Below are 14765 nucleotides of genomic sequence, written 5' to 3'. Positions count from 1 at the left end.
CATTTAGTACTGAGCCAGAAAGGCCAACCAGTTTTCCAATCGGTCTAGTAATATGTCATGGTCAAGTAACCTTTCTGATGACTTCAACAAGTAGCACTTACTGCATACATACTCAAGTCAGTGCCTGTGTTTGGGTAGTTCTGGTGCCAGAGTAATGCATTTTACTAGTGGTGGGAAAAATTGTGAAATTGACTGTCTCTGCATTTGTTCAGATATATTTTGATGATGACCTCACAACCAGGGACAACTCCAAAGTGAAGAGAAATGTCTGATGATGAACTTACAACAAGGACAACCCAAAGAGAAGCACTTATGACCATACCAATCATCAGGGTCTTCATTTGAGACAATCTGAATGTGATTACAATGACATCAAATGACTTTATTGATCGCTGGGGGAAAAAGAACATAAGGACTTCAGGAATGACTTGCCAGAGTAGGTTAGTGTAACAAGCATTTTTGGATGGAATCACCAAATGAAAGATAAAGGAAGGAGAGGAGCTCAGTGCGTCAAAGGAAGTTCCCCGGCAGTCCAAAACTATCTCGGTGTAACTAAGAGAGACTGGGTAAAGAGAGGAGCCTGGTCGGGCTAGAACTCTCCCTGCTGGATCAAGCTGTACTGCTAATAAATTAATCTGCGACTCCCTAACAATAAGTTTTATCAAAGAGGAGAGTTTTAAGTTTACTCTAAATGTGATGACGGTGTCTGCGTAAACTTGCTTACACGAGGTCGGACCAGATGTGAAATTTTTTGCAGCCCATGCACGTTCAAACTTATAAATGCCGAAATTTGTGTAGGAATCGGAGTACGCCCGTCCTACGCCTGTTTTGGGTGTACGCATGTTTCATAAATGAGGGCCAATGTGAGCACAATAAAGATTTCTTGAAGAAAAGTTTGTGCTTTAGTTTTTTTTCAATTCTTCTGGTCACCATTAACATCTTTTGTCTGTAGTTCTATTCTGTCAGGGTTTAACTCTATCTCCCCCAACTCTTTCTTTTGTTTCCTGTTATGTCTCTGCAAGAAGTATTATGCTTTTGGGTTGTCCGTCCATCTCTACATCAGAATCGGAACCGGATTTTAACCAGCGACATAAGGATTTCAGCTTTATGCCACTACAGTCCTCCGCTCTACCAACTGAGCTATCGAAGGGAGCTACCACTTACACACGCACTTTCCATTCTTGTTAATGTGATAACACAGGACCCCCTGGAGGGACTTTCAGTGATAGAGCGCATTTTCAGTCTCAATGCCCAGATGTATTAGAAGATTTGAAGTAAAGATTAACAAGTAAGCTAATTATCAATATCTACATTAACAGAATGTTAATGTTACTTCCACTGAAATATTATACCTTTGTACAAACTCAATTATGAAATATTTCTCAGCCTGGAAGAGGGTTGAAGTTCCAAAGAGGGCAGCAATACTATATAGACGGTATTTGCTTCAGGAAAAAGAGGATGAACCAACACTGAAAGTAAGAATTGATATGAGAGAGGATGTTGAAGATCAGGAGGGAAGACTGATCAGCTTTTACAAGGTTAATAAAGTAGATTGGGCCAGACCACTCTATTGCAGATTGGAAGGTAATTTTACAAATATTGCACCTAAATAAATACTTAGTTCCTTCAATTTTCAAATAACAATATTTTTTTATAGGTGATGTAGCAACTGGAGAGGGTGTGCAGCGTCATTTCTTCAGCCTAGTGATGCACAAGTTGCAGAATGGATTCTTGATGGATTTTGGCAAGTTTTTGGACACTTAAATAATTTAATTATGTAGTCCCTTATCACAAGCATGTTTCAAATGACTTTACAGATAATGAACTTTACTAAAGTCTACATTTCTATGTAATAACCTGTATAATTAAGGGAGATGCGCCATTGCTCTCCATGTAGGAAATGGAACAAGCACTATGCTTTTTGAGGGCCAAGCTGATCACCTCATCCCTTCCACCTCCCAAGTGCTTGTGCAGAGTGACTTGTTCAAGATGGCAGGGAGGATGATAGGTCACTCCTTTCTTCATGGTGGGCCTCCACTGACGGGTGTCAGCCCAGCAATTCTGCATGTTTTGTTAGGTGGCTCCCGGGAGACAGCAACCATCGTGCTGGAAGATGTGGCAGACATCGATATCCGCGAGACAATACAGCTGGTAGGTTTGGAGCGCAATGTAAAGTATGAACTAAGCAACATTAATACTCACATGCATGTCACCATATTCGTATACCTTGTCTCAACCATCTATTAAGCTTGAGATGAAAACAAGCAGTGAGCTGACAGAGGACCAGAGGGCTGTCGTTAACCAGTTGGCGTTATCTTGGCACCTTCCTGTGTTAACAAAAGCCAACCACGTATGGCTTTTACAGAGTCTTCTACAGCATGCGGTAAGCTCAAACAACCAAAACTTTATTTTCAGAAAGGGAGGGATTTCGCTGTTGTGGTAGGAGTTTGACTCAACTGTTAATTTAACTGTTTCTGGTGAATGTACAGTATTTACTGTTCATTATTTAAACAATACCAAGTTTGTATGCACATTACTCCTTGAAACAATTAATTCACTTTAATATCAATGTAGGTGTTGGGGCAAACTTCCAAACAAATGAAACAGCTGAGGCAGGGACTGCAGGACACTATGTTATGGCCACTGTTGGAGGCCAGGCCAGATGTGGTTTCAGTGGTTTTCCCACATCAGTCCATGGCTAAATGCAGTGCTCAGGTATTTCAATCCATGTTATTAGAGATACATTTCTGATTTGAATTCTGCTCAGTCATGACAGTGTTTGCAAATAGTTTGACTTTTCTCTTTGGCACCAGGGCATGGAGCTGCCCACGCAGCAGAGCATCTGAGGTCCACTGGATCTAACCCAGACCTTTGTTGCTCTGCACAGGTGACACAGAAGGAAGCAAAAACACACTGCACACAAACGTGGCTCATAGCTGTTATAAAATTAGCAAAGTATGCCTAAATTAATCTGTTTTGCTTTGGTACTGTTAAATGCATTAATATTTAAAAATTACATTCAGATGGTTCTAAACAACATCATCTGGCCTGGAGAAGAGGAAAAGGAGGATGATGATGATGGATGCTCTGTTGAAGTAACATGCAAAATGGCTGGCTACCTACGTCAGTTTGTGGAGACAGGTATATCATTTTCATGTTTTCTCAGTTGTGCTTTTAGGATCTACAGTTATTATAGAACTTGTTGAAAGCAATAACATTTACAATAGTGAAGACTTAAAACACACGGAATTATGCAGTGATCAAAAAGGTGTTAAAAGAAACTTTGTTTTGTGGCCTCCTTGTGCCTTGATGGTAAATTTTCAAACCTTTATTTAACCAGGATAAAAAACTCCTTGAGATTAAAAATCTCTTTTACAAGAGTGTCCTGGCAAGTGGCAGCAGCACGTTTCAGACAGAGACACTTACATGTAAATACATAAACACACTTTCACTCATATTCAAACAACGTCATCATAAAATACCAGGGTCCTAAATCAATTTAAAAACAGTGACATACAGACTGCCCTTCTGTAAGGTCCTTTAACAAGCCTTTAAAAGAATAAAATGAGACCAACTCCTTCAAATGGAGTTCATTCTGAAGCTGATTCCATGCAGATGGGGCTGCAAAATTAAAAGCCTTTTTGCCAAAGTCAGTGCGGGCTTTAGGGACTGTCAATAAAACCAGATCCTGTGAGCACAGGTGATATGTCCCTGCAGACCTCGGGAGGATGTAGGTGTTCCAATAAGGAGGAAGAAGTCCTAACACTGCCTTATAAATAAAAAAAGATGTCAGTGCATCCATCGCCGAATGGAGAGGGAGAAGCACCCGACCCGAGAATACAACAAACAGTGATGAGTGAGAGATTTTAAGTTTGTGATGAATCTCAAGGCTCCATGAAACACAGTGTCCAAAGAAAGAAGACACTGGGAGGTTGAATGCATGTATAAAATATCCCCATAGTCCAAGACAGACAAGAATGTTGCATTTACAAGTTGTTTTTTTACTTCAAAAGATAAACAGGACTTGATTCTAAAGAAAAAACCTAACTTCAATTTCAGTTTTTTAACTAAATCTTGGATATGCATTGTAAAAGACAATGATGTAATACCCAAATATTTGTAATGTGACACTTCTTCAATTTCTGTACCAGAAAGTGTACAAATGGTTGGGACAAATGAGGCTTTTAGAAAGAAATGCGTACCTTTTTCTCCCTATTTGTCTAAACTAATTTTGAGCAATTCCAAGTCTCCATATCATATGTTTTTATTGATGTAACACTTTTCTTTTACCCTCTCTTCCATTTGTGTGTTATGTGCTTCCATTGAAGTAACCGAAGACAAACTCAAGCAGCTGGTAAAATTCTGGGTTGGCTGGGAACTGCCCATGCAGGACATGGAAGTGGAGGTAGTGCAGGCAGACCATCCAACATCTTCCACCGGCTTCTATATCCTGCGCTTGCCTGGTTACTACACCAATTACCAAGAGTTCCATGATCATCTGGAAGGTTGTGTAACCAAGGTCAAAAATCTATATTAAAAGAGCTGAAACTTTATTAAGAAGTCAATTCATTCAATTGTCTCGAAAACAATTAAATTGAGGTAAAGAGAAAATAAATGGGAAGTTTATTTTGAAGGAGAGGAGTTGGAGACGTGCTCTCAGCCAATCAGGAAGAAGCCCGGACTGTTGACCTGCACGGAGCAGAGTTCACTTCCTTTTTGAGCTGCTGGGAGAACGTAGCAAAACCCTCGTGTTGAACGATACCTACCTTGTGAATATATATTGACAAAAGTTGCTAAGAGGGATTAAAAACCGCTTGAGACGGTCTAGTGGGGAGCCCTGGACCTTTGGGCGTGCAGTTGGAGAGACGTGACGCCTCCCTGATGAAGAAACGCATTGGTGAGCGATTGTTCTACCATGTTAAGCGTTAGCCGCTAAGCGCTAGCCGCTAATGCTAGCGCGCATGTAGCGCTAGCTGAGATGCTAACTAGCACACATAGACCGTTAATATAAGTGGACAGAGCATCCGGTTTCGAAAAGTGCAACCACTGCGGAAGTAACTTAAACCTGCATTCTATCTGAATTCCTGCAGAGGGCGACACGCGTGGTTGCAAAAGAGGTTGGTTTCAATAGAAGTCTATGGCGAAATGAGCCACTTCTCACTTGATTTATTACCTCAGTAAACAGCTTCATAATGAGTTTATGGTCTCGATCGCTAGTTCTAAGTATTCTGCAATACAGAATGATGTTCATTTTTGAAATTACGGTCTCGTTGATTTTAAAATCGGCGATAAAGCCGGGGGTGTTTTAGGGCGTGGCTATGATGTGATTGACAGTTCTCGGCCTGTCAATCATGACAGAGTGTTAGCAAAGCTTGTCCACGGCACCTGAACTTCATTTTGGGGGTTGACTGTTTCATCGCTGTGGCTGTGACATTTTGGTCGGATAATAATTCTTGTTCAGCGGTCGGTTGCACGGCAAGACACCAAAGGAATCGGCAGTTCAGTTTTTTCCGGTAAGTAAAATTATATTTTGTTTTAATACAGTTTTTCGTTAGCCAACGTTAGCATCTCAATTAATATCAGTTAGCTAGCTTCTAGATTGCACCTTGCTAAGCAAGCTAGCGGGCTAACTAATAAGGCTATGCAGACCGTATAAACGCATGCAGTCTATGTATAAACGTATTAAAATATATTTAATGTTACAGTCGAATACAGAAGGTATGCACCGATCTCGCCTGTGATCTGTTGATCTGTAATAGGTGGTATGAGTGCTAATCGATGCGCATGTAATGGTAACGTTAGCTTAAAATCAAAGCCTGATGTAGCTAACATTATATTGCAAATTCATAAACCCTGTTAGCACGGGGTAAGATCAGCGTGGAACAGCGTGTGATTCAGACATAACCCCTCATATCTTTGTGTGGCGGATTTGTACGTCAAACGTAGACCTGCTTTTTGAGTCAAATATATATTCCGAAAGTCTGGGCAACGTTACCGGAGGCGGGCGAAAGACGGCCATGGCGAGGCCTGCACACCCCACCCCAGTCGGGGCTGCGGATCTTTCTGGGCGAGAGGTTACCGGGCACCCTGTCCCCCTCGCCGCGGCAGCACCCACCCAGCATCACCATCACCACACGGACTAAGCTGCGGGAGGGAGCGCGTTGACTTGGAGACGGAGGTCTCCGGGTGGGGGAGTGGGTCAGATTGTTAGCGATAAAATGGCGCACATGAAACAATTAGACATTATTTTACGATTCGTGGGGTATGACATTATATTAATCTATTAAATATACATTTCAATCATTTTCATTACAGATGCATACAGCAGATGTGGTGCCTTGTTAGTGTAAATTGATAGTATGTACACCTTTTGGGATGTGAGTTCTAATGCACAACATGAATTTCTGTCCTAACAGACTTCCTTTTGATGAGGCCAGGCTGAAGCAATGGTTGGTGAACATGAGGAGAGAGAGACCAGCAAATGGAACCACGAAAGTCACGTCTGCTGTTCACACTTTGAGGAATATCAGTTTTTAGAGACAAGCAGGTATATTAATTTAAATAAATAATTTAGTGTGTGTCTCATAAATTAGCTCATATATTAATATAATTAATTGTGATCTACCGTGCCTTAACTACATGTTTGTCTTTTACTGGAACTACAAAGGTATCCACACTGAAAACTGAATGAGCAGAGCCTCCAGAAGGAAGACGAGGTGTATATAGCCTCCAGAAGGAAGACCTGGTGTATAGAGCCTCCAGAAGGAAGACGAGGTGTATAGAGCCTCCAGAAGGAAGATGTGGGAAAATAATACAATGACTGAGGTGTGATGAACAGGGCACTCAGGAACGGCCACGTAAAAGCTGGCTTAAAGTATATACTGAATTAACCAAAGACTAAATAAGAGTGTGTGTATGTGTGACATATTATACATTATGCTTTGCAGCTGGGTTACAGCTAGGAGGGAGAGAACAGACAGGGCTATCTTAGTCAGATATGCTACAGTGAGCACGGGAGGAGGAGATGGTGAGGCCAAGGACACTGAAGTTCAGGACGGTCTGATAACTCAGAGAACAGGACATACAAACTAAGGAGGGAGTGAACATAGCTGTCTGGTGAGGTAAATGATAACTGAAAATATAAGAAGAAAGAGGGAAGAGGCAGAGCAGAGAGTGTAACCCAGCAACAGTATAGCTGACCAATCAGGCCCACAAGGGGAACCAATATAACCCTGAGCACAATTTGTTTAAGTGCCTTTTGGGGGACCTCTGTACTAGACAAGTCTCCATCAGGTCCGTGCACGTGTAACTGCTCGGAAACGCATTTCATCTGTTGACCACAAGAATAAACGCTGTGTTAATACATCATGGAGTCAGTTGTCAGTTTATAGAAGGATTTTCTCAACAAATTTGGTGACCCCCGACGTGATAACGTAATTGGACAGGGGAATCCAACTGGACCTTGGCATTGTGTCCACGGTCCGGTTCAGCTCAGCCACCGGACTGACATCCCGCAGCCCGTGAAGGGGACTGAGCGGCGATACTGCGATTCGTTGGTGTGATCACTGAGAGCTCTCAACAAAAAAGGTAAGCAGAAGCCTGTTTAAAATCAAAATTCTGTTATTGGCTGAAAACTAAATTGATGTGATCACATTTCAACTGTCGTAAGTGTTGTTTTAAGCGAAATGTATTGATTGAATGTGCTGTAATTAAAGGGATATAAACAGATGAAATGTTGGGGCATGTGATGTGATTAAACAGAGAAAAACAACTAGAGAGTTGTAAGAGAATTGTTGAATAATACGGGTGGCGGTAGGAGAGGAAAAGGGACAAATAGTCAGAGGAAAATACGTCCAGATGGTTGACGAGGTAGGAGACTGCTAAGGACAGATAGTTCAGATGAGTGATTGTGAATTGCCACCCTTGGTTCTGTGTGAACAACCTGAAAAAGAATTGCAGTTAACAGATTGTCATTGTAATATTACGAGTCCACCGCGAGTGTATTTGTGCGAAGGAGTGAGAGGTCACTTTTTAAGTTGTAAAGATTATAGAGATGTACATAAAAAGGCTCTAGATGGAGTCTTAATGAAAAAGTTGTTCGTTGTTGCATGTGTGATTTTGTTGTGGTTTGGCTTGTTGGATTTTTTCTCACTGCTTATTTGTTGTAAAATGACGACCCCTTATGGTAAAGTGTTAGTAGGGGCAGTGAAAAAGTATGGCAGTAAAGGAGAGGAGAAAGTAGCAAAAGAGATTGTGAAAGAATGGGAGAGAGGAGGATGGATTGAGGGAGAAGGGGCGCCGTCCCCGGAGAAAGTGAATGAAATAGTGAAGTATGAAAAAAGTAAGTTGGAGTATGCGGAAAGGCAGGCAGAGGAGGAAAAGAAAAGAAAATGGTTTAAATTGACTAAACCAAAGCAGAAGGAGTATGAAGCGCAGAAAGAGAAATATGGGGTGGGGTTGAAAATGACAAATGCAATACAGAAACAATTGGGATTGACAAAACAAGATGACAAAAGTTCACCAAAAACTGAGACAGAAGCTGAACAGAATAAAACCGTTAGCGCAGAGAAAACCCGCTGCCCGCTGAGGCGCCCCCGCCAACAAACCCTTTTTATCCAGATATAAGAAACCTAAGAATTTCCGCTCCACCGCCGCCGTATACAGGTCCAACGGCATCAAAACCCACAGTCCAAGCCCCAGTGGTAACTGCCCATTTACAGCAAATGCATTACAAATAGACGTACCACAGGACCCATTGATACCGGCATTAGAGGGCCGCGTACAGGATTTAGAATGTTATCTAAATTTAATGGTACAGTCAGCGTCAGGGGGAGCAGCGGCGGCCCCACCACAACCAGCGGCTACAGTCCCAGCCGCGCCCAAGCAAAGCTAGTACCCCATATTCAGCGTCTTTTTGCCAACAAAATCCAGAGCATTTTCACATGTCAGTAAAAGGACCCAGTCCACCTCACCATAGTACCCACAAGACTCAGGAAGTAAGGAAGATAGCGAACAGTCAGACAGCAGCAGGAAAGTGAGCAAACAGACAGAAGCTCCAGCTCTAGGGAAAGGACTAAAAAACGACATAAACGCAGGCCCAGATCTAGATCACAAAGTCCTCAAGACGTTTTTGTAGCAGGCACATTTAAAGGTAAATTTACCAACGAGGACCCTGACGAAGTTATGCTGCGAAGATCAACTAGAATAAGGGAAAAACTTAACAAAGAGTTCAGAGAGATAAAAAAGCAGCAAGAGCAGCTGCGTCTAACAGTAAATGAGCTCAGTGAGGGAGAGCAGACGCGCCACACACCAGAGGCGGGGCTACAATGCCCACTCCGCCCAGTAGGAGGAGGAGGAGGACTGTTGATGTACACCCTTACAGTTTTGGTGACTTAGATTCTCTGTGTGCAAAACTCCCCTCCCTGACAGGAGGGGCTGAGCATTTCCTCACAGCTTTCAATAGTCTTACAGCAGGAGTGCAGCTGTGTTTGGGAGATCTCAGAGCAGTATTGGGTAGAGTAATGGGAGCAGATGAAGCTAGTGCTGCCCTCACCAGAGGGGGAGCTGGACCCACTGTTCCCGCATCAGTGCCTGCATCAGCAGTAACCCCTGGCATTTGGGCTGAGCTGCACCGCATGTATCCCACAGTTGGGGATCATGCAGCATGGCATGATTTAAAAAGACTAAGTGATGAAAATTTTGATGCCTATGCAGATAGAGCAAAAAAGATTTGGCAGCGTGCTATGAGGGAACCGTGGGACCAGTCCGCCGCCACAGTGGCGCTGTTCCGCCATGGGGTACTAGGGGGATTACCCACAGCAGTTCAGACACAGTTAGGAGGAGTAGTAGGCCTGCAAACAATGACCGATGCAACATGGGGCGAATGTGCGTCATTTCCTGTCAAAACACCAAAAAGGAGCAGAGCAACAAGAAGATGAATTAAAAAGACTACAAACTCAATTGTTAAAGAAACAACTGGAAGAATTAAACAAGCCCAAGCCCAGCAAAGCTAAACAAATGACAGTCTCACAGAACCCCCAACAGTCAGAAGCCCCTCACAGTTGCAGACATGCTGTCTTTCTGGGCCTCACAGGATACAGCCGCTCACATATCCCTGACTATACCAACAGAACTCATCACTGTCTCACCGCCCCCCTCCTATGGACAACAGAGGCCGAGGCCGCCTTCTCTGACCTCAAAAGTGCCCTAGCAAGGGCAGAGACACTCACCTCCCCAGACTACTCACTCCCATTTCATATGGATGTTTCTGAAAACAATGGCTTTCTCAATGCCATTTTATTTCAGAAAAAAGGGGGAGACAGACATGTACTGATGTACCACTCATCAAGGCTGGATACAGTCAGGAGCCTATGAATGGAATCAGTGGCAGCGGAGCGGCGCCACAAAAGACAAAGATGGGATATGGAGGTCTCATCAAGGAAAGATAGCAGCATCAGCCGAGATGTGCAGAATGTTGCTACCTGAGGCACACAGACCAACACATGAAGGAAGAAAACAGACTCTCCTGAATCTGTCTGAGCTGTGGTGGCACCCCAATTTGAGGGACATGGTGACACATTTTTGTCAGGAATGCAGGGTGTGTGGAGAGCATAATGTTCAGAAACCATACACCACACTAAAAGGAGCGTACCCAGTCCCCACAGCTTGTTTCAAGATATCAGTATAGATTATACTGATATGGGCGCAGAAAATGTGGTAGGGGGAAAAAGGTATCTTCTGGTGATGGTAGACAGGTTCTCTAGGTGGGTAGAAGCCATTCCCACCGAAAAGAGGACGCAAAAACAGTGGTGAAATGGCTCAAAACTGAACTCATCCCGAGGTATGGGGTCCCCAGGCGAATAAGGTCAGATAATGGCACACATTTTAACAACAAACTACTAAGAGAAGTAGAACAGGCCCTGGGAATCACTCATGCCTTCGGATCAGTTTATCATCCACAGTCACAGGGAATGGTGGAAAGAGCAAACCAGACATTGAAGGCTAAGATAGCTAAGGCATGTGCAGGAAGCAAGTTAACATGGGTAGAAGCACTCCCATTGGCCCTCATGGCTATGAGGTCCTCAGAAGGACGAGAAACACATTTGACCCCACACGAAATAATGACAGGGAGAAAAATGCCAGGACCTCCACTAGATGGAGGCCACATGCCAATGTTAGATGTTCAGCAAATAGAAATGACAGACTATATGAAAAAGCTAACATCTCTGGTTTCAGCCCTTTCTACGCAGGTCCAGTTGGCGAACAGGAAACCGCAGGAGGAAGCAACACTACCTGTCAAGGTAGGCGACTGGGTCAGGGTCAAAGTTCACAAGAGGAAGTGGACTGACCCCAGGTGGTCCGGGCCGTACGAGGTGGGGGAGGTTACTTCACACTCGGTCCAGGTTAAAGGTAAAAAGGAGCACCTTGGCACCACCTGACACATTGTGCCCCAGCCGCACCTCCTAGCCGCCCATTGGCAGAAATAGAAAAGCAATCCAAAATGTATAGATGGAAGAGATGTTTTGGCGGGGAACAGCCCCCGCGTAGTACACCCATAACTTGGAAGGCAATGGGGTTTGGGAAAAAGACAACAGTTGTCCTAGCAGTAGTAGTAGTAGTGGGAGTTGCAGCATTAGTTCTGGGGTTGGAACATGCGTATGGGGACCGAGACCACAAAGAACAATCACCCGGTAGTGTCCAACCACCTCTCAGTAACAAAGGAAATGAAACTAGACGAGAGAGAAGAAGAGCAGTTTGGGCAGTAGTGAAGCAACACACTAAGGGCCCATCCCCAAGGTGCGGTGCCAGATTGACTCTCCCCTATGTGAGAGACTCAACCACGTCATTTACCTTTGATTTGTGTCAGGCTATAGACTGCGGGGGGTATAATAGTTTCTACAAAAACACAGATGTGTACATCTGTGACGACTATCAAAAGGTAGAGGATTGTGAAAGGAGCGCTTCCGGACAGGTGAAGGTAGTCTCTGTAACAGCTGGTATGACGCGGGTTGGACAACAGGAGGGTGGAAACCATGGGCGAGGTTGACAGACAAAAGAGATTGGTGGGTACAACAAGATGAATGGGAGATATTATCTATACAGCGGGACTATAGTTCAGACCCCACGAAAAATCCCATAACCCTGTCAGTAAATAGAGCAATTGGGAGCAGGAACGGTCAGGATGTGTGGATGTTAGCCATAGGTGTATGGATAGCAGGAAGTGACCAGATAACCCCCCTGCAGATAAATATTTTGGATCCCCTCACGCACACACAGAATGACACTGACATGGCAGAGACTACAGTAAAACCCCCTCTGAAGGAGGAAGACGTAATAGTGCAGGACTTCTCTAAAATGAGGGTGGAAGATGTGTTAGAGTTATCAGCAGGTGCAGGCCAGGACAATTTTATGATCAGGTGGCTAATACAGAATGCCAAAGAACAACACATGGAAGGGTGCGTGGCCTGTGCCACAGCTAGACCAGTCATGTTCACTAACCCGGCCCCGTTGTTTCCTAATGAGGACCCAGCAGGATGCATGCATGTTGAACTTCACACACTCTAAGACAGCTTCCCGCAATTGTACTACCCTAGCATCCTCTTTCCCCCAGGCTTTGAAAACCAGGGTATTTTACCGCCATAAAGGGGGAGGGTGCAAGATATCACTGTTTCAATCTCACCGGATCAAGCAAGCCCACAATCAAACTAGGTGATATACCCCCAGACTGGTGCAACACAACTGTACAAAACAAAACAGCCCTAGGCCCAGTGGCTAGAATAGGACTATTCTACTATTGTGGTGGTCTTAGGTTGTACTCCCAGATAAAGTTCCCAAATCAAACGTCAGGAGTTTGTGCTATGGTTAGATTAGCTATGCCCATATCTTTGGTGGGGAGTAGAGTCCACTATACCCACCATAAGGCTGTGCAACTGACAGTAAAGAGAAGGCGCAGGGCCCGTAGTATGCAAGGCCCGGCTTTTGATCCATGGGCGGGAACCCCAACCTATATAGACAGCATAGGAGTTCCTAGGGTGTCCCGAATGAATACAAATTGGCAGATCAAATAGCCGCAGGATTTGAGAATATACCACTGCTTTCAGCCATCTTCCCCGTCACTCCCAGCAAAAATGTAGATAGGATAAATTTTGTGCATTATAATGTTTTACGCTTGAGCAATGCAACTAGGGATGCCATCGAAGGCCTGGCCGAGCAGACGGCCCAACGTCCCTCATGGCGCTCCAGAATAGGATGGCGCTGGACATGCTGTTGGCTGAAAAAGGAGGAGTCTGTTCCATGTTCGGAGAGATGTGCTGTACGGTCATCCCTAACAACACTGCCCCGGATGGGAAGGTCACCAGGGCTTTGAACCAACTTCGAGCCCTTTCCCAGGAGATGCATGACGCCTCAGGTGTATCAAATCCATTGGAGGGTGGATGACAACCTTTTTGGCAAATGGAAGAATCTTATCACTGCTTGTTTGACATCTATTGCTGTTTTTCTCGCTATTCTAGTTACCTGTGGGTGTTGCTGTGTGCCCTGCCTGCGGACCATGACATCCCGGCTCATCACCACTGCCTTGTCCAAAGAAAAAGCGCCGCCTCCCTATTCCGCTGGGATGCTGCCATTACTCACCATGCCAGAGGACGGGGAGGACGTTGAGGCACTGCAGTTAGTGTAAAAGGTGTTCGCACCTAGTAGGTGCGAAAAGGGGAATTGTGGGAAATAATACAATGACTGAGGTGGTGATGAACAGGCACTCAGGAACGGCCACGTAAAATCTGGCTTAAAGTATTACTGAATTAACCAAAGACTAAATAAGAGTGGGTGTATGTGTGACATATTATACATTATGCTTTGCAGCTGGGTTACAGCTAGGAGGGAGAGAACAGACAGGGCTATCTTAGTCAGATATCTACAGTGAGCACGGGAGTAGGAGATGGTGAGGCCAGGACACTGAAGTTCAGGACGGTCTGATAACTCAGAGAACAGGACATACAAACTAAGGAGGGGGGAACATAGCTGTCTGGTGAGGTAAATGATAACTGAAAATAATAATAAAGAGGGAAGAGGCAGAGCAGGAGTGTAACCCAGCAACAGTATAGCTGACCAATCAGCCCCACAAGGGGAACCAATATAACCCTGACACAATTTGTTTAAGTGCCTTTGGGGGACCTCTGTACTAGACAAGTCTCCATCAGGTCCGTGCACGTGTAACTGCTCGGAAACGCATTTCATCTGTTACCACAGAATAAACGCTGTGTTAATACATCATGGAGTCAGTTGTCAGTTTATAGAAGGATTTCTCCAACAAAGACGAGGTGTATAGGCCTCCAGAGGAAGACCTGGTGTATAGAGCCCCTCCAGAAGGAAGACCTGTTTGTGTAGAGCGGCGTATTTGGTGCCATTCATCTGGATGTGGAAACCAGAGCGTTGACCACATCCAAAGTTCCAAATGTGTTCTGATTGTAAAAAGCCAGAAAAATCATTTTTGGTTCAGCTTCTTCTGCTGGAAGGATGGACAATCTTTTGGCACTTGGTATTAAGGTTCAATTTCTTGTGGTTGACTTAGTTTCTGCTGTAGTTTTGAGGTGATAGTAGTAACCTTAAGTAGGTTTTTGTGGATTAAAACTTTTATAATATTAAACTGGAATAAAATAATGAATATACTCTAGCAGTCACAGGTGAAGTATGTTTGGTAATTCACATAAAGGGTGCTTGATATTTTATGTATTTATGTACTGTTAGAATTAATATTGACATTGCAT

The 14765-nt window shown here is 44.1% G+C and overlaps 1 protein-coding gene across 1 annotated transcript; it reads left to right on the top strand.

The window, feature by feature from the left end:
• The first annotated feature begins 1812 nt into the window (after positions 1-1812).
• On the top strand, positions 1813-2846 carry LOC116675416 (G2/M phase-specific E3 ubiquitin-protein ligase-like). The gene is made up of 4 exons (XM_032507246.1): positions 1813-2151; positions 2249-2383; positions 2575-2715; positions 2814-2846. The coding sequence occupies exons 1-4, from the start codon at positions 1915-1917 to the stop codon at positions 2844-2846; spliced, it is 546 nt and encodes a 181-aa protein (XP_032363137.1). The 5' UTR covers positions 1813-1914.
• The last annotated feature ends 11919 nt before the right edge of the window (positions 2847-14765 follow it).

Source organism: Etheostoma spectabile, unplaced genomic scaffold (genome assembly GCF_008692095.1).
Source record: "Etheostoma spectabile isolate EspeVRDwgs_2016 unplaced genomic scaffold, UIUC_Espe_1.0 scaffold00001862, whole genome shotgun sequence".
Taxonomy (NCBI): domain Eukaryota; kingdom Metazoa; phylum Chordata; class Actinopteri; order Perciformes; family Percidae; genus Etheostoma; species Etheostoma spectabile.
Note: the sequence above shows the minus strand (reverse complement) of the source record. Positions and strands in the feature narration are given on the sequence as shown.